Raw genomic sequence first — 17,722 nt, forward strand, 5'->3', positions numbered from 1 at the left:
GGCCTATGCTATGACTGACAGATTTCACTTTCGTGGCAAACAGAGTAGATCATACTCATCTTAAGTTCGGAATTGAATATTCAGCTTTAAACATTATAAATGTTTACTGTCATATTTGGTCTATATTTTATTCCTCCCCGCTGAATAGGCAGACTTACTTTCCCTGTAACAGGACCAGACTAAATAGATATAAAATATCCAACTTATAGTAAAAGAAGAGGACGATATTGTTCTACACATTATTTCCAGAAAAGAAATGGAAAGAAGTAGCACTTCATAAGAGACGCAATACCTTCTGGGTTAATTTTCGAAAATTTTACGATGTAGTAATTTTTCTGAATTTAAGGCATTATGTGTTTTTCAGTAAATACCCTGGAGCATAATTATTTTTACCAAAACATAAAACATCATAAAACATGTATTAAACAACATTTTATTTAATTTGTCAATTATCAGTATTAGTTTTATTTACACTACACATACATGGTATATTATACTAATGTGTATTCTTTGCGTCATCAGCATGTATACGGTATGGTCGGGGAAGAATAGCTAAATTGTGAAAAAGGGGAAAAAAGAAAAATAAACTGCTGTACAGTAAATGAAACCACGCAACAGTATATACAATTACTTCAATCACCTCTGCCCTGGGCATCTACAAATATGAAATACTTGCTTATTCATTTATAATAATTTGATAATAGACTATAACATAAAAGAATGGCTATGGAACCCATTTTATGTGTAATGGATAGTTTTACTTTTATATTGTAAGGTTCAGTAAGGTTTAGAATGTATTACTTTTACGTTTACGTAAGTGGTAAAGTAGAAAGTAAAAAGTACCACTGTAAATACACAATCATTATTCACTACACAATCATTATTCACTACACAATCATTATTCACATCAATCATTATTAATAGTCAATGTAGAATAGATAGTAGTAGCAATAGTGATGCTAAATGGAACTTTGCTTAGGAACAGCTTGTATTCCGTCGGACTGTTTTAGCGAAACACCGGGGTGGCGCTCCGGCGGTCTTTTTGATTTGAGATTTGTTTATCAAACTAAAAGGTTTTTTTTTATTGTTTTTTTTCGCTACTAAAATAATTACTTAAGAGGTTGACTATTGCTTTCTTTTGTTTTGTGAACATCAAATTGAGTTTATAAGCCTGTGTCGAGGGTAAATTTATGTCATGTTAATTCACATCCACTCACTCGGGCGTTCACTAAAACCTCTGCAGTTTGTTCAGCATGAACACCTCGGGTCCTCAGAAAAAAAGGAGCTACATGGGACAGCACCAGGTCAAAAAGAAAACAAGGTGAGTAACCTGTTTCACTTCATTTATCTGCAATGACATTTATGAACAGTCAGCTGTTGCTTGGAGACACCAATATTAATATAATCGCCAGTCGTACGTGTTGAAGTAATGAATGCACTTATTTCTGCGCACAGCTTCCAAGCTCATGATGAGCCACCAAACGGAGACAGACAGAAAACAAGCCTGTCAGACAAAACAAACGGATCACAGAACAGCAACAAAGACAACCACACGGTGAGTGGAACAGCTTATTTTACTCTCTCTGTCCTTCTTTGATTCAAATAAATCATAAGCATTGTTTTTTGTCTTAGAACGGAGGAGCTGTGTTTCTGCTGGGGGAGTCCACTTTAGCTCTCAGTGAAGAGGTCTTGCTGGCGCTAGACGTTGTGGACCCTGTGAAGCTCGCAGTAAACAGACATGCCCTGGAAAGACCATCATCAGCATCAACTCCCTCTGCCCCTTTACGCCCCCTTGCACTAGTTGCACAAAATGAAAAGGAGAGAGATTTGGTGCAGATCAGAGATGGAGCATCGTTTCACCCCTCAGACAAAAGATCCCGCAGACACCCTTGCCCTATTGATGGAGTCTGTGAGCCTAGAGGGGATAGCAAGCGAGCGAGATGGAGAGCTGACTGCAAAGAGCTTGCTCAAAAGCTTCTCTTCAGTGAGGACTCGGAGGAAGTGGAACATCCACAGAGCACTACTTCAAAGCTTGCTTCTGCCGTTGTCAACGTTGTAGCTTGCCAGAACACACAAAAGAGTCAGCAAGCAGGCACTTCCAGCATGTGTGTTTTAACTTGTCTAGCTTTTGTATAATTTCTTTAATGTCCTCCTGAACTGCTTCTGTCAACATATTCTCTCTTGCTCTGTTCCACAGCCAGAAGCTTGTGTCTAAAAGAAAGAGTTCTCCTTTTAGCGAAGACAAAAGTGGGTCAAGTAAGAATGGCCATCTATCCAGGGACTACATCTTGTTCAGCCCCACCCATCTCGCAGCAGCTATGAAGAGGGCCAAACTCCAGCAATCGTTACAGAGTCAGTCTGCTTCTGTGCTCACAGTCCCCAGCGGCTTAGAGCTCAGCACTCTCAGTGACACATTGCCTCATCCAGGTAAAGTACACCAGGCACTGACATAAAACTGTCGAGCTAGATTAACCATTCAGCTGGCTGCTGGACGAAACACAGATGAACTATTGTGTGTGTTACTGCATACAGCTTAGGAATGTGCACAGAAATAATCAAGGTTGTAAAATTTGATATGATAAGTAAACCCTCTTCAGAACATGGTTTCAATATCAACGTTCATAGCATACATATCAATAGCAACATTTCCAAGCTGCTTCCCCTTAGATGAGACATGAGGTAGGGGATTTTGTTTGTTTAGCACCAATCGCCAACAAAGCAGTTAAAACTATTTTACATAAGACAAGGAAAGGCATGAAGACGAGAAGAAAAAAGGCCCAAATAAAATAAAGTTGCCTCATATTGAATATAATCAAAGGCAGTGGTGCGACCACTGATCACAGTTTTGAGGCCCTGCAGCAGGTGGCTATTTTATCCTTTTAGTAAACCAGTTTTGCAGCTTGTATGAATGGCTTTCTTGTTCATGTGTGCCCAGATTTGGACTGTTTCAATAAACTGTATTCATATTTGACATGTGTGTGACATGATCACATATCTGTTTTAAACAAAGCATTGAAGATTTTGATTCAATACTACGTGTAATAACTTGTGTCCTACTGTAGGTCCTGCCTTGTGTGTTCCTCCTGACCAAGCTGAAAAGCTGTTGCTCTCCAACTGGGGCTTACCAAAACCTGTGCTGGACCGATACCAGAAACATGGAGTGACTCGGATGTTTGAGTGGCAGGCTCAGTGCCTTGCTGTTGGACAGGTGCTGCAGGGAGGTAACCTGGTGTATTCTGGTAAGAATCTCAATGTTTTATGTTTTCTTTATTCTCTCCTCTATGATCTCAAGGTTTCTAAAGTGGGTCTTGGGGAGGGAGGAGCAACAGGCATATCAGTTGGGAAAATCTTTTCAATTATTATTTGTATTGCTGTTATTATTATTATTATTGTTTCGTTTTGTGTTTTTTTTTTTTTTTTAATTTTATTTCAGCCCCTACTAGTGCTGGAAAAACTCTGGTGTCAGAGCTGTTGATGTTAAAGCGTGTGTTGGAGACAAAAAGAAAAGCTCTCTTCATCCTGCCATTTGTCTCTGTTGCAAAAGAGAAGATGCATTACCTTCAGGTGCGTGAGCAGTGAACAGAGAAATTCATGCATATGGTTATGGACAAAGTGTTTTCTGTGTATATGTCTCAGTCTAACACACTTGTGTATCTTATCTTGTAGAGCATATTTGAAGAGGCAGGAGTTCGGGTGGAGGGGTACATGGGCAGCACCTCTGCTGCTGGAGGGTTCACAGCTCTGGACGTAGCTGTTTGCACCATAGAAAAAGCCAACTCTCTTCTTAACAGACTCATTGAAGAGAATAGTATGACTCTTCTAGGTAATAAATTTGTTATAGGTGCTAGTACTGAAACAGTTGAACAACTGAGTCGTCAATTGACGGTCATGTCAAACTTTTGCTTAACTGCAGCTTTTCAAGTTTAAGAAGTTCCTTCTTTTCTCACTTTTATCAGTGTAAACTGAACGCATTTGGGTTATTTGCAGGTATTTTATAAACTGAAATAAAAGAAGTAATTTACCAAAGTCAGTACACTACAGTAAATTACTAAATACAGAAATACTAAATTCTAAAAGATATTATTGCTTTGCAGTCCTAATTGTTTGCATTCATTGATATAATTAATAGAGAATGAGTTTGTTATTTTTGTGCTTCAAGGTATGGTGGTAGTAGATGAGCTGCATATGGTTGGAGATTCTGGAAGAGGATACCTGCTGGAATTGCTCTTAACTAAAATCCGCTACATTGCACAGAAGCAGAACAGCATGGGGTCTGTGCCATTTATTTAATTTTTTTGGCCTGACCTTTTCTGAATTTGCAGTCTTTAAAAATCATGCTTCTCTGCCAAAAGTGTTAATTAGTCTTTCTGCAGGTCTCTTTCTGAGGGCATTCAAATAATCGGTATGAGTGCCACTTTGCCAAACCTCTCGCTCCTGGCTAGCTGGTTAGGTGCAGAGCTGTACCAGACAGACTATAGACCTGTACCCCTGCAGGAGCACCTCAAGGTGGGCTGCAACATCTATGACCAGAGTCTCTCTGTGGTCCGACATTTTACTCCTGCACTCCACGTTAAGGTAACTGAGTAAAGTCCAGAGATGAGACATAGTTTGTCATGAATAGTAGTATATTAACAGATTCTTTACGTCATAGGGTGATGATGACCACGTAGTAAGCTTGTGCTATGAGACAGCGAGAGAGGGCCACTGCGTGCTGCTATTCTGCCCTTCAAAGAACTGGTGTGAGAAACTGGCAGATACTATCGCGAGAGAGTTTTACAACCTCAGACATGCTGGTTTGTGAAGCTTAAATACTTATTTCAGAATGAGGTAGAACAATAGCCTGTTTTTGCAGCATGTTATGATATGCACATTCAGTTTTTTAATGAATTTATTATATTTGAGTCACAGAATTTTATCTCAAATCTTATGGTGTGTTGTGTTTGGTATGTTTTTTCTCAGAGCGTCAGAGCGAAGCTGAGCCTCAGACAGTGCGTCTGGATCAGGAGGGACTAGTGGATGTAATAGCTCAATTAAGACGAACTCCAGCTGGTTTGGACCCCATCCTGCAGCGCACTGTGCCATGGGGCGTGGCCTTCCACCATGCTGGTGAACACATTTATGCAATCCTTTTAACCACAGCTGAGTCTAGACTACTGGATATTAAACCTAATTTGATGCCCCCACATTCAACAACTATTGTCAATAGTTGTTGAATAATATAACTATATTGTTATATTAAATCAACTTAGTTTAATTTCTTATTGGTTACCTGGTTGGGGCCTGCCACGCAGTTTGAGAACCATTGTTCTAGACTAAATGCAATATTTTTTTGAGTATGTTTATATGAGTTAATGTTTGACTCTGCAGGATTAACATTCGATGAACGTGACGTGTTGGAGGGAGCTTTTCGCCAGGGCATGATCAGAGTCCTGGCTGCCACCTCGACCCTCTCATCAGGGGTTAATCTCCCAGCGCGCAGGGTCATCATTCGAACTCCCACATTCAACGGTCACTTGCTGGATCCGCTCACATACAAACAGATGGCAGGACGAGCAGGAAGAAAAGGAATTGACACTACAGGTGTGTGAAGTCTTTCATGAATGAATGAAGTTTATTTTGTTTGAAAAAAAAATTAAGTTTAGAGTTTTATTTTGTGTTTTATCATTTTGTTCTTTCCTTCTAGGTGAAAGTGTGCTGGTGTGTAAGGAGGCAGAGCGTCAGAAAGGTATCACTCTGCTTAAAGGTGCTCTTCAGCCAATCAGCAGCTGCCTGGTGAGAAGAGAGGGTGAAGGTGTTACCACTAGCATGCTACGAGCCATCCTGGAGGTATGATTATTATTCAAACTGGTAGGAATAGTAACAAGTTATGCTTAAAGTAGATTATTTCCTTCTTTTATAACAGCTATTGCGCTAGTTTAACTGATGTACGGTCAAGGTACTTTACCTAACCTCACAGTGACTAAACAAGCAGCTGCGTCAAGATGTCTGTAAATGTTTTGTCTTCCTTATTCCCCTCATTCTGACACACAGATAATCGTTGGAGGTGTAGCCAGCACTCCGCAAGATGTGAGATTGTATGCTTCGTGCTCACTTCTGGCTGCCAGCATGAAATGTCATGGCAAAAACGTCTCCAAAGAAGAGGCCAGTAAAGGCTCTATTGAGACCTGTGTTGAATGGTTGATGGAGAATGAATTTATTAACATTCAAAAAGATGGACAAGGTAATCCCACAGTTTTGATAATATCCTGCAGTATTCATCCTTTCATATCCTTTCATATCACTGCTAAACTGGCACATGATGAATAGGCCTTCAATAATATTATGTTCTGGTAGAAATGCATATTTCAAATAGTCATTTTCAACATTTAAAAAAAAATGTTTTCACAGTTAATTGATAAAAGACTAATTTCACTGTGATTCCTTTACTTTCTTTGATCCTAGTATCATTTTCTTATCAGATTTTCAGTGAATTATATGCTCTCTGTCTCATGTCTTTGCATACCCAGACGAGCGGTACTGTCCAACTCAACTTGGCGCCGCCACCCTTTCTTCCTCCCTATCTCCTCCTGAGGCTCTAGGAATATTTGCAGACCTGCAGCGGGCCATGAAGGGTTTTGTCCTGGAAAATGATTTGCACATTTTGTACCTGGTACATATATTAAAACTTGCTGGAACATTTTCTGTTGGCTATATAATACCTCTTAAGGTTGTTGATACATGCCTAATGGTGCTTAAATCCTAACTTTCTTATAGGTAACAAAAATATTTTGAGAGGACACGTCTCTTAAAATTCCACACTGCTGCTCCAAATCTAAATATTTGAAATACTGTGTCCAAATTCTCCTCAGATCACTCCACTGTACGCAGAGTGGACCACCATAGATTGGTATCAGTTCTTCTGTCTGTGGGAGCAGCTGTCATCATCGATGAAGAGAGTAGCAGAACTGGTTGGCGTCCAGGAAGGCTTTTTGGCACGATCTGTCGGCGGGAAACTTGTTGCCAAGACAGAAAAGCAGCACAGACAAATGGCTATTCATAAACGGTAAAACACATTTATTATAATTTGAAAGTCATGTGTATAACATATACTTACTGAATATCCTTTACATTTAGTTTTCAGTTCACATGTTCAGAACCTCAAACTGCTGCAAACCTTGAAATGTTATTGATGAATCAGGGTTTAGTACTGGATTACATTATATTGTTCATTGTGTGCATAGTGATTCCTAACATTGCGGCCCTTGTTTAAAAGCTGACTCATATGAGAAGCACAGGGAAAAAACCCAACCCCCAAACAAATAAGGGATATATTTCATTACTGGAAAAAGTATATTCTTTTGTTTGACTGAATCCTTTGTAATTCCCATCTTCTTTTCTTTCACTTGCTCTCAGGTTTTTCACAACTCTTGTACTGCAGGATCTGGTGAATGAGGTGCCTTTGGGAACTGTTGCAAACAAATACAACTGCAGTCGTGGGCAGTTACAATCTCTGCAGCAGTCTGCTTCCACGTATGCAGGTAGATACTTCAGAGATTCAGACAAGTTGTTCCAGCGCCTCTGGAGGCTTGAGCGTAAAGCTTTTCTGAGGCTTGCAGCAGAGAACACGTTACACTTTAGAATACGCACCCTTTGAATTTGTGACAAAACTTTACCTTTAAACAGAACATTAACAAGAACATTAACTCAATGCCAGAGGCAGGAACACTTCTGAGTGGTAGATACGCAGGAGAGACTTACCTCCACTACAACTTAAATGTGTTTCTGCACCTATATACATAACTTATAGACATGTATCCATCATTCATAGTTGTCCATGTTTTTCAGTCAGGTTAGTATGAGATTTTCTAAGGTAATTCATGTTAACATATTTCGTTCCAGTGTGCATCAGGCGTTTCGCTGGATCAGAATGGATCTAAATGCTGTTGAATCAGTGATCAGTGTAACCACAACAAGAAACGAAAGAAAAACAGAACAAAAAGCAACATGTTGGTAACTAAGCATGTAAATGTGTTCCCTCAGGTATGGTAACTGTGTTCTGCAAGCGTCTTGGCTGGCACAACATGGAACTGCTTTTATCCCAGTACCAGACCAGGTTGAGCTTTGGAGTCCAGAGGGAGCTGGTCGACCTGGTCAGAGTTTCCCTTCTGAATGCAACTCGAGCCAGAGCGCTCTACACCCAAGGCCTCTGCACTGTCGCAGAGCTGGCCAGGGCCACCGCAGCTGATGTTGAGAAAGCCCTGCGGAATGCCATCCCATTTAAGAGGTAGGTGTGTATTTGTGTTAAAGATATGAAGTCCCTGATAGGTCACTGAAGAATGGCACTTATTTGGTTCTGCTGTCTAGGCAAATAATGGCATTGCTTTTTAAATTTTTAATCAGCAAATCTGATACAGTTTTTCAAATGTGCTACGTACTGCATAAAAGGTATTTAAGAATTAAATGGGGAAAAATGGGTGGGCGGAGCATCTTAGTGGTGCATAAGGCACATAAGACTGCTTCCATCAAGGCCAGTGCATTTTTCATTTTTTGCAATTTTAAAGAAAGCGACCTGGGTCTGCAGAAATATTTATTGGGTTTTTCCTTTGCCTGTGCTCCATTTCTCAAGAACTGTGACCTGGTAAATGTTGCAGAACGCTGCTGGAAAAACAGAAAAATAATATTGCAAAGAAATTAATCAGTGTATTATTAATTAATCCAGTTCAGATGAACTGGATTAATTTTTTTATTAATAACTTTTAAAGTTAATGCAACTGAAAAATCCTGATGTGCTTACAGGAGGAACATAATTATATGCACATCAGTCAAAAAAAAGGAATAACAATTGAACAACTGCACTGTGAATCAAACTAAAAAACAATTTAAACTACCCCCGTAATGTAGCTGGTGTGGTAAACCATCTAAACTCAAACTCAATTTCAAAAGGTATGCACTCAAGTTATAATCTCCTGAGAACTTTATAACCTATAACCAGTCTTGTACTGTCTGCCTTCATCAGCTCCAAGCGTGCAGTGGATGAGAGTGAAGTGGAGGCAGCTGAGAGACGAAGCCTCCGATGTGTCTGGGTGACTGGTGGACGAGCTCTCACAGAACAGGAGGCAGCTGTTGAGATAGTGTCTGAGGCAAGGCTCCTTCTTCAAGAAGACCTGGCCCAGTTAGGAATTCACTGGGATCCTACAAGTCTTCCTCCTGGGGCTCCTGCTGTAAACAGCCCTGATGATCACTCTGGGGATTCGGACACCTCGTCCTCCTCGTGTCTCAGTGTACAAGAACCAGAGACAAACAATGATCATGGAGAAGAGATTAGGGAAGGCTGTAAAAGTGATGAAAAGATGTCTGAAGTGAAAATGGAGGGAAGGAACAGCAGGGAAAAAGGGGAAGCAGGAAAAGAGCAGGGGAAGTTAGGAGTGATGGAATCAAAGAATATATTGGAAGATCCCAGAAAGGAAGGCAGATCTGACCCAGAAATCGGGGAAGCAAACAGAGAAAGAAAAAATGAAACATCAAAAGCAGTGACAAAGAAATCAATAACAAATGCTGCAGAAAATCAAGGTGAAAACGCAGAGAACATAGGGTCAGAGCAGGAAGAGAAGGAGTGCCACAAAGCAAAGCGAAAAGAAAGAGACGCAGATGGAGTCACGGTCTCAATCAGGCCAAAGAATTGTCAAGTAAATCAGCCTGTTCCTGAACAGAGCCTAACACAGGAGTTGGCTGAGATTATATCTAGCCCCCTGCCCGTGCCTGCACCGGGACCACAGCCTCAGGCCTCACCTTCTCCAATACTGCTTCCACGTTTTAGAGCGCCAATATCACGGGCAGAACAACAGCAAACGGTTTCCACAAGGACAGTGAAAGGAGACTGCACCACAGGACTCACTGTTTCACCTGTGCAACCTGGTATACTGAAGAGAGCCTTAAGAAAAGTCCTGCACTCCATACAGACTGACAAAAATCTGCAAGATAACGTTGAGACCGCAGAAACGTCACACTCGAAACCTGCAATAGTTTCTTCAGTCAAAAATTCAGCTCATTCAGGTCAGCTGCTAGTAACTATTCCTGCCCCTCACCGTATGCACGAAACCCCTCCTCGTACACCTACAAATCCAGACACATTAAACTCTCCCCTCTCGGACTCCTCTGCCACTGTTCCTGAGGCCAAGCGAAGACGGATGGATGGCAGAGAGAAGTTTTCATCTCCTGAGCTCTATGGAGGAGATAAGACAGATGATGAAATTGAGGGGGATGTTAAAACGGGAGAAGAGAGTTTTGGTGACAGCTTTGAACTGGACACTCAGACAGAGAGAATCATTGTTCAACAGACAGATGAGGTCGTCCGATGTATGGATCAGGAAGTTGAAACAAAAAAGAGAAGAGAAGATCAATTGTTGGAAGTAGCTGCAGGTCTGGAGGAAAATGGACATGAAAGAACAAATGGACTTAAAGGGCCAGACAAAGCACACCCCAGCTTCAATGTTTCTCTCTCAGATAGCCAGATGGAGCTCATCCTCAATACCAGCCATCAGGTAAGAGACTGAAACATATATTATGCTAGAATTGTGTGAATATGGTCGTCTTTATAAATACTTATTTGTTCCTTTCTCAAAGATTTCACCTGAGCCAGGAGGTGGTGATAACATGAATAAAGATGAAAATGAAGGTGCATTTAATGATGAGGCCCCGGATCCTAATCAGACCTCTTCTGTGAGTCTTAACAGAAGCAGTAGCTTCCTTTTTGACAGCTTATATCACAGCCCTCTGCTGGCGGATCTGAGCCCGCACCAGATCCCTGACCAATCAGATGAGGAGGAATCTATAAACCAGGAGGTGAAAGAAAAGCGTGCTTCATCGACCCAGGAGAGACGACGCAGTGAGCTTCTTGCCAACCAGGAAGCAGAGAAACAGGAGGCAATCCAATGGGGCGAGTCTTTCTTTAACCTGTCAGAGTGGGGTGACTCGCTGCTGATCGGTGAACACTATCTGGAAAGGCAGAGTTTGTTCAGACAAGCAGACGGTACTGAACAAGAGCATGAGCAAGTGAACCCAGAGCAGAATGTTCTGTGTGAAGGACAGATGCAGCCACAACTCACTACTACACCTCAAAATGAACATGATGAGAAAAATCTAAAAAACATTAAACAGTGTAGCACACAAGAAAGTGTTAACCCAGGAGGGAGACAGGAAATAGGTATTGAAGATGTTGAAAATGCAAAACATGTAGAGACTAAAGGAGAAGAGAAGGAAAAGAAAAAGAAAATGGATGCCATATTGTCACATAATACAGTTTTTAAACAACCCTTTCAGCAAAATGCTCCAGAAAGTGCATTTGATTGTAGCCCTGGTTTACAAGAGATCTTTGACCGCTGGCCTAGCATGTCTGACCAGCCCTTGCAAAACACAACAGAAGGCCTCACGGTCATTCAAACGCATGCTGCTGCTGCTGCAAACACAGCTGGTGCTCCACTGATACCAGAGTCTTCGAAGCAAGCAGGCAAAAAGAGGGAGAAGTTACAGCAATCTGCTGCTACAAGTAACTCTAAAGAAGGACGATCTTTAAGAAGTGACAGTGAAAATTTACTAGAAAGACCAGGCTCTGCTGGTGACCTCATTCCCCCAACTCAGGAAACACCACCTGTTACACCAAGAGTAAAGCTGACCACCTCATCCATCCAGTCACCACTGAACCAGTCGATTCCGTCAAGCCGCTTTCAAGAAAAATTGGCAATTGCAAAATGTCCTAAAACTCCCACAGGAAACCATAATCTTCGATCAGTAGTTTCTGCTTCTGACAATAAGAGTCTAGAATCAACAACTGATCACCACCAAAAACGTGGACAGGAACCACAGACGCTACCTAATCCTGAACTAACAACTGTTCTGCAGTCAAATTTGAAAACCACATCCACCAGCGAGACCCTCGGCCCTCCCCGACACTCTGTTCCTCCATCCCCACAGCCTCTCTCTGATACAGAGTCACCTGTGTTTCACGAAAGCTTCACGCTTCAGCTGTCCCAGGATGCGTCTGTCTGTTCCAGCAACTCCGGGACTTTCTCCATCATAGACGTGGCAAGCGACAGGCGCCTCTTTGAAACGTTCATTAAAGAGTGGAAAACAAAACAGCGCTACTCTCTGGCTTTGGCCTGTGAAAGGACAGAGCAGCCTGAGGGGGAAATAGGAGGGAAACACAAGAGAGGTAACTGAAGAGTCATTTAGGGTGAAGCAGTTCCAAGGCACTCAATATATTTGCATCATCTGACAAAATTTCTTTAGCACCTGTATTTTTTTCTCGTCAGCATAAGCACCACTAAATTAGCCTGTGATGAGATCAGTGACTTCATCCATTTATTTTCTGTGCAGAGTCAGCAGCTCAGCACAGGCTCAACACGCCTGTTGGATTTCCATTAAGGAACAGCGAAGGGCTTGTTCTGATTGGATTGTCTGTATGCTGGGGAGGAAGAGACGCATACTATGTATCCCTGCAGGAAGAGCAGAGCAAAGGTAGCGATCGAAAAATACATGCAGGTTGACGTTACCAGCTCGCTCTTTAACAGTGTTTTCTCAGTTGACCTTGTTTGCATTTCCCTTAGGCCTGAGCGCCAGTCTGGCCCCTCCTCCACTGGATAATGACTTGCCAGTAAATGAGAGGCTGGAGCAGGTGAAAGCTTGTCTGAGCAGCCAATCAGCTGGTCATGAAGTGCGTGCGGTAGTTGTATATGACATCATACAGGTGTACAAGACACTTGTACTGAGCTGTGGAATCAGCTTGGAAGGAAACTGTGAAGACCCAAAGGTGAGAAAACAGAAAAACACTGAAGTCACGTGTGCAACCTGACACTTCTCCATTCAAGTGCAGTTCATATTAAACTATCATTTTTATCTCAACCTGTGAGATTTTGTGATTGCACCTTGGTAATATGTAAGGCTGACACTTTGAGACTTTTTGTATTTATTATAAACGATAAGAGATAATCCATCCATCCACCTCTTACTGCTTATCCGGGGTCGGATCGTGGGGGCAGCAGTCTGGGCAGAAAAGCCCAGACTTCTCTCTCATTTCGGACACATCTTCCAGCTCACCCAGGGGGATATCAAGTCTTTTCCAAGTCAGCCGAGAGATACAATCTTTCCCATGAGCAATAAGAGATGATCTGCTTATACTTATCAACATATTTTCTCAGCAATATGTAAAAATAAATGTCCATTTCGTCTCAGATACACTAATAACATTACGGGTTAAATACAGCTGCCATGCTTGGAGGGAAAAAATTGTTAAAGAAAATAAATGTCATGCTGAAGTTGTGAATATCTATCACAGGTTGCGTGTTGGCTGCTGGACCCTGGCAGTGAGGAGAGGACTTTACCCAACATGGTCACTGTCTACTGTCCAGAAGAGTTACCGCTGCTGGACGGACTTGGAAATGCACATTCACACTGTCCCCGTGTTAGGGCGGCAACCACAAGCGTGCTCGTACACGCCGTCATGAACCATCTGACCGGCATGCTAGAGAAAGAGGGCACACTGGGTATAGAAACTCACACTCCATGTGTTCAGAAATATGTGTTTAGACATTTGTTTAACAATATTGTACATATATGTCAGATTTCTTCAGGAGCATAGAGATGCCTTCCCAGGTTTGTTTGGCCCTGCTGGAACTGAACGGAGTCGGCTTCAGTGTTGAAGAGTGTGAACGACAAAAACACGTCATGCAAGCCAAACTGTCTGTGCTGGAATCTGAAGCTTACGCTCTGGCTGGACACAGCTTCTCCCTCACCTGCGTCGATGACATTGCACAGGTCAGACACTTCTTCTCCATCCCAGCTACGTTTTTGAGTAAAATTGCCAATTAGTCTGCGCAAAGCGTAGTAAGACTTCTGAACTTGTGTGTGCTCACATGTATGCCGCAGGTGTTGTTCTTAGAACTCCACCTACCTCCAAATGGTGACGCAGGTGGATCAAAAAGTAAGAAAACTCTGGGATACACGAGGAGGGCAGGTGGCAGAGTGCGACTTGGGAAGCAGTTCAGCACCACAAAGGTGAAGCAATTTCACATTTCACCAAATTAATGTTGCTCCTGCACCTAATTGCTGTCAAGAAACGTATTTATTATATTATAAAACTGTAAATCATTATTTTGGCTTCGTAACTCTAACATTTCTTTCTCGAAGCAGGATGTTCTGGAGAAACTTCGCCCGCTGCACACGTTGCCAGGTGTAATTCTGGAGTGGAGACGTATCACTAACGCCTTGACTAAAGTGGTCTACCCTCTGCAGAGGGAAAAACAATACCACCCCACACTGGAGATGGACAGGATATACCCCATCGCTCAAACACACACAGCCACAGGTAAAACACAAACACCAGCACACGAAGACTTCTGAGATTTCACTGCTGTCAAATACATTTTCCCTTTAGGTTAAATATGAAGCCTGTAGTGACTCGGCTCATTCTGTCCTCAGGTAGAGTGAGTTTCACCGAGCCAAACATACAGAACGTCCCCAAAGACTTTGAGATTCACATGCCCACCATGGTGGGTGAGAGCCCACCTTCACAAGATGGTTGTTACAGGACGACCAAAGCAGGGTAAGGTTAAACTTGATCAAAGTGTTTTGTTTTTAAAAGGGGAATTCATCAAGTTTTAATTATATAAATATGTTTTTTTTAATTTAGCATTTTCTATGTTACAAAGAAACAAACAGGAAAGCGAAAGAAACGAACAAGAGGTCATGAGATGCAAAGACAGTCAATAAAAAGAAAAGAAAATAAAAAAATGAAAAAAGACAACTGTATATGTAAATGAGAAAACACGTTTCTCACTAAATGAATTCAGTTTCAGATTTTCTTTAGAAATGAAGTTGGCAGCTGTTACTGTAGGCCTGACTGCAGTTTTTAAATTTATTTTACAGTACATGTAACTGTGTTAAAAATATGTGTTAAAATATGTAGTTTGTTTTATTTGCCTCCCGTTAAATGTGGCATATTACTTAATAATAACCTGTAAAGTATTTTCCAGTGGAAAAAGTCAATAAATTAAATGAAAAGTTTATTTGCCTGTGCTCATCTCTTTTATTATGCCGAATGTTCTGTTCATATTCATAGGTCTGTCTATGAAGTAGAAGTAGAAATAGGCCAACAACAGAGTAATAGTATTACATCCCTAAAATAATGCAAGAAGAATAATGCATTTTTTTTTCCAAAACTAACCGCTTTAAAAGTTAAGTAGCTCGGCGTGATGTAGCAGGGTGGACTTGCTATAATGATTTTTTTACACTGTTGTTACAGAAAGAGGAGACGCTCTGTGGTATCTTCAGTCGCAGCTGGAACTTCAGAACAAGGCCCTGCCTTCTCTGTTAGCATGAGACATGCTTTCATTCCTTTTTCAGGTTAATATAATAATTCTCTAATAATAATACTACTGGTACATCCACGTATAGTTCATATTGATGAGTGGTTACCTGTCCTTCCTGTAGCTTTGCCTCAGGCGCTTCTATAAGCTTTGTACTGTTGTGTAGGTGGAATGATATTAGCAGCTGATTACTCCCAGCTGGAGTTGAGAGTGCTAGCTCATCTCTCAAAGGATCAGCGTCTCCTGCAGGTCAGTGAAATTTAAATCTGGTTAATGGAAAGAAAACAATATGTAAACTCAAATTGTGAACTTTGCATGTTCACCAGGTGCTGAATGGTGGAGCAGATGTGTTTCGCTGCATTGCAGCTGAGTGGAAGAGTGTCGAGCCAGAGTCAGTGAATGACAGCCTCAGACAACAGGCAAAACAGGTACAACTAGGCTGGAAAGGGTAGACAGCAAGGACATGCACACATGCAAGGTCACCAGGGGAGTACATGCTTCTGTGTTTGCAGATTTGCTATGGCATCATCTACGGGATGGGAGCAAAGTCTTTGGGGGAGCAAATGGGAGTGGATGAGAATGATGCAGCATGCTACATTGAGAGTTTCAAAGCCAGATACAAAGGTATACACTGGGGCTTCCCCACTACACATGTCTCAATATTAGTAATATCACTAATATTAGCCGTGTATTTCCGGTTGTTGCCACGGTGTCTCTTACACCCACGCAGACTGCTGCACACACGCATAATGTAGCTGTTCCCATGTGACTTTTTCTTCATCCAATTTGAGTCCATCTGAAAGACGCATGCATATTCTCTGCACTGTTATGCATCACACAATGCTAAAAAACACAAATTCTGCATATGAGACAATCCAGTTCATGGGATGTGCTGCAGTATACAGGTTGGAATATTGAGGGGTTTATAGCTACAATGAGATAACAGGAAAAAATAAAAACATTAAATGGAAATTATGTGCCTGTACTTGAAAAAAAGAGACACAGCAAGATCTTGAATGTTTGTTTGGTTGTTTTTTTGTTTTTTTTTGGTAGTATGAAATGTTTTTTCTAATCTTATCAGTGTTGTGAAAATTAGACTTGTGTAAGTGTAAACTTCTTAACGTCGTTCAGTTATTATCAGTACTAAAACAAGCTGAGGAGCATAACAAGACCAAGAGTTGGATTGATAATCCAGTATAGCAGACCATGGTCAATTGTAGAGGGGGCTTGAACCACTGACATGTTTGCTTTAAACTGGTTAAACTTACTTCTACATTCTCATTTTAAAACATTTTCTTTCTGACATTTCAGGGATCAATGCTTTTCTTAAACAGACTGTGAGGAACTGTATAAAGGACGGCTATGTCCAGACGCTGATGGGTCGCAGAAGATATCTACCTGGAATAACCAGCAACAATGGACACATCAAAGCTCACGTGAGCACGAGTTCTTTGACAGAATTTAGATATGAAGCATGTCATTTAAAACGCATGCAGTGCTTCTTCCACTTTTTTCACCTTTTCCTTAAAACACAAAACTTTTTTAGGCAGAGCGGCAGGCAGTGAACACAACCGTACAGGGCTCTGCAGCTGATATTGTTAAACTTGCCACTGTCAACATCCAGAAACGGCTACGAAATACGTATCCTGCAGCTCCTCCGTCTCACCAGCACACAAATTCAGGTGACCTGAACACAAATTATCTCCTTTTTGGTTTTTTGCATTAATGTAATATGCAGGGAGCGATAACCCCTGCATCATGTTTAAGTCTGTAAATTAATCACGTCTGTAATCTCGTCAGTCCGTAATCATCGCAGAGCTGGAAGATCACAACTCAGAGGAGCTTACTTCATCCTGCAGCTGCATGATGAACTCATCTACGAAGCCACAGAAGAAGACCTCATACAGGTACATAAAGGAATTACTGTTTTGGTTGCACACAGCTGTGTGAAGTGTCTCTCACACTAACCTCTGCTTCTGTCAGGTTGCACAGATAGTCAAGAGAGAGATGGAGTCAGTAGTGAAACTCTATGTGAAGTTGAAGGCCAAAGTCAAAGTGGGACCCAGCTGGGGGAACCTGCAGGACCTCGATATATGAAATGTTACAGTTTGATATTTAAACCAGACACAATGCACTTTTCCTCAGTTATTACTATGTAGATACTGTGTTATGTTTTTAATCACTACAGTGGCAATGATGAAATGTAGCAGTCCCACTATGAGATCTGAATGAACTTTTGAATGTATTTATAATTTAATTTCCCAAGGTACTGTATCAAATTATATTTTTAGTTTGGAAAAAAACAAAAAACAAACCTCAGTTACATGTAATATTTTCTCTCTATAAATATCTGACGTAATAAATTCAAATCATAGTGTCTGTAT

At 41.3% G+C, this 17,722-nt stretch overlaps 1 protein-coding gene across 1 annotated transcript; it reads left to right on the forward strand.

The window, feature by feature from the left end:
• Positions 1 to 1,023: 1,023 nt before the first annotated feature.
• Positions 1,024 to 17,707, forward strand: polq (polymerase (DNA directed), theta). Its single transcript, XM_076884941.1, has 35 exons — positions 1,024 to 1,321; positions 1,456 to 1,555; positions 1,633 to 2,105; positions 2,198 to 2,427; positions 3,063 to 3,239; positions 3,434 to 3,564; positions 3,667 to 3,823; positions 4,160 to 4,271; positions 4,374 to 4,575; positions 4,652 to 4,793; positions 4,960 to 5,106; positions 5,368 to 5,580; positions 5,684 to 5,826; positions 6,031 to 6,220; positions 6,507 to 6,649; positions 6,849 to 7,042; positions 7,393 to 7,517; positions 8,020 to 8,263; positions 8,996 to 10,520; positions 10,603 to 12,187; positions 12,352 to 12,492; positions 12,582 to 12,784; positions 13,310 to 13,517; positions 13,595 to 13,788; positions 13,900 to 14,028; positions 14,164 to 14,338; positions 14,452 to 14,575; positions 15,275 to 15,375; positions 15,505 to 15,587; positions 15,665 to 15,766; positions 15,851 to 15,962; positions 16,650 to 16,774; positions 16,885 to 17,020; positions 17,139 to 17,245; positions 17,322 to 17,707. Exons 1-35 carry the CDS (start codon positions 1,254 to 1,256, stop codon positions 17,433 to 17,435), a joined length of 8,355 nt encoding a protein of 2,784 aa, XP_076741056.1. The 5' UTR covers positions 1,024 to 1,253; the 3' UTR covers positions 17,436 to 17,707.
• Positions 17,708 to 17,722: the final 15 nt, after the last annotated feature.

This window comes from Maylandia zebra, linkage group LG6 (assembly GCF_041146795.1).
Source record: "Maylandia zebra isolate NMK-2024a linkage group LG6, Mzebra_GT3a, whole genome shotgun sequence".
Lineage (NCBI taxonomy): Eukaryota > Metazoa > Chordata > Actinopteri > Cichliformes > Cichlidae > Maylandia > Maylandia zebra.

Excerpts from the sequence above, each read along its gene's own strand:
- polq (XM_076884941.1), top strand. The coding sequence starts at position 1,254 with ATGAACACCTCGGGTCCTCAGAAAAAAAGGAGCTACATGGGACAGCAC. Across the intron at positions 7,518-8,019 it reads GTCTGCTTCCACGTATGCAG|GTATGGTAACTGTGTTCTGC; the intron begins GTAGATACTTCA and ends GTGTTCCCTCAG. Across the intron at positions 15,963-16,649 it reads TTTCAAAGCCAGATACAAAG|GGATCAATGCTTTTCTTAAA; the intron begins GTATACACTGGG and ends CTGACATTTCAG.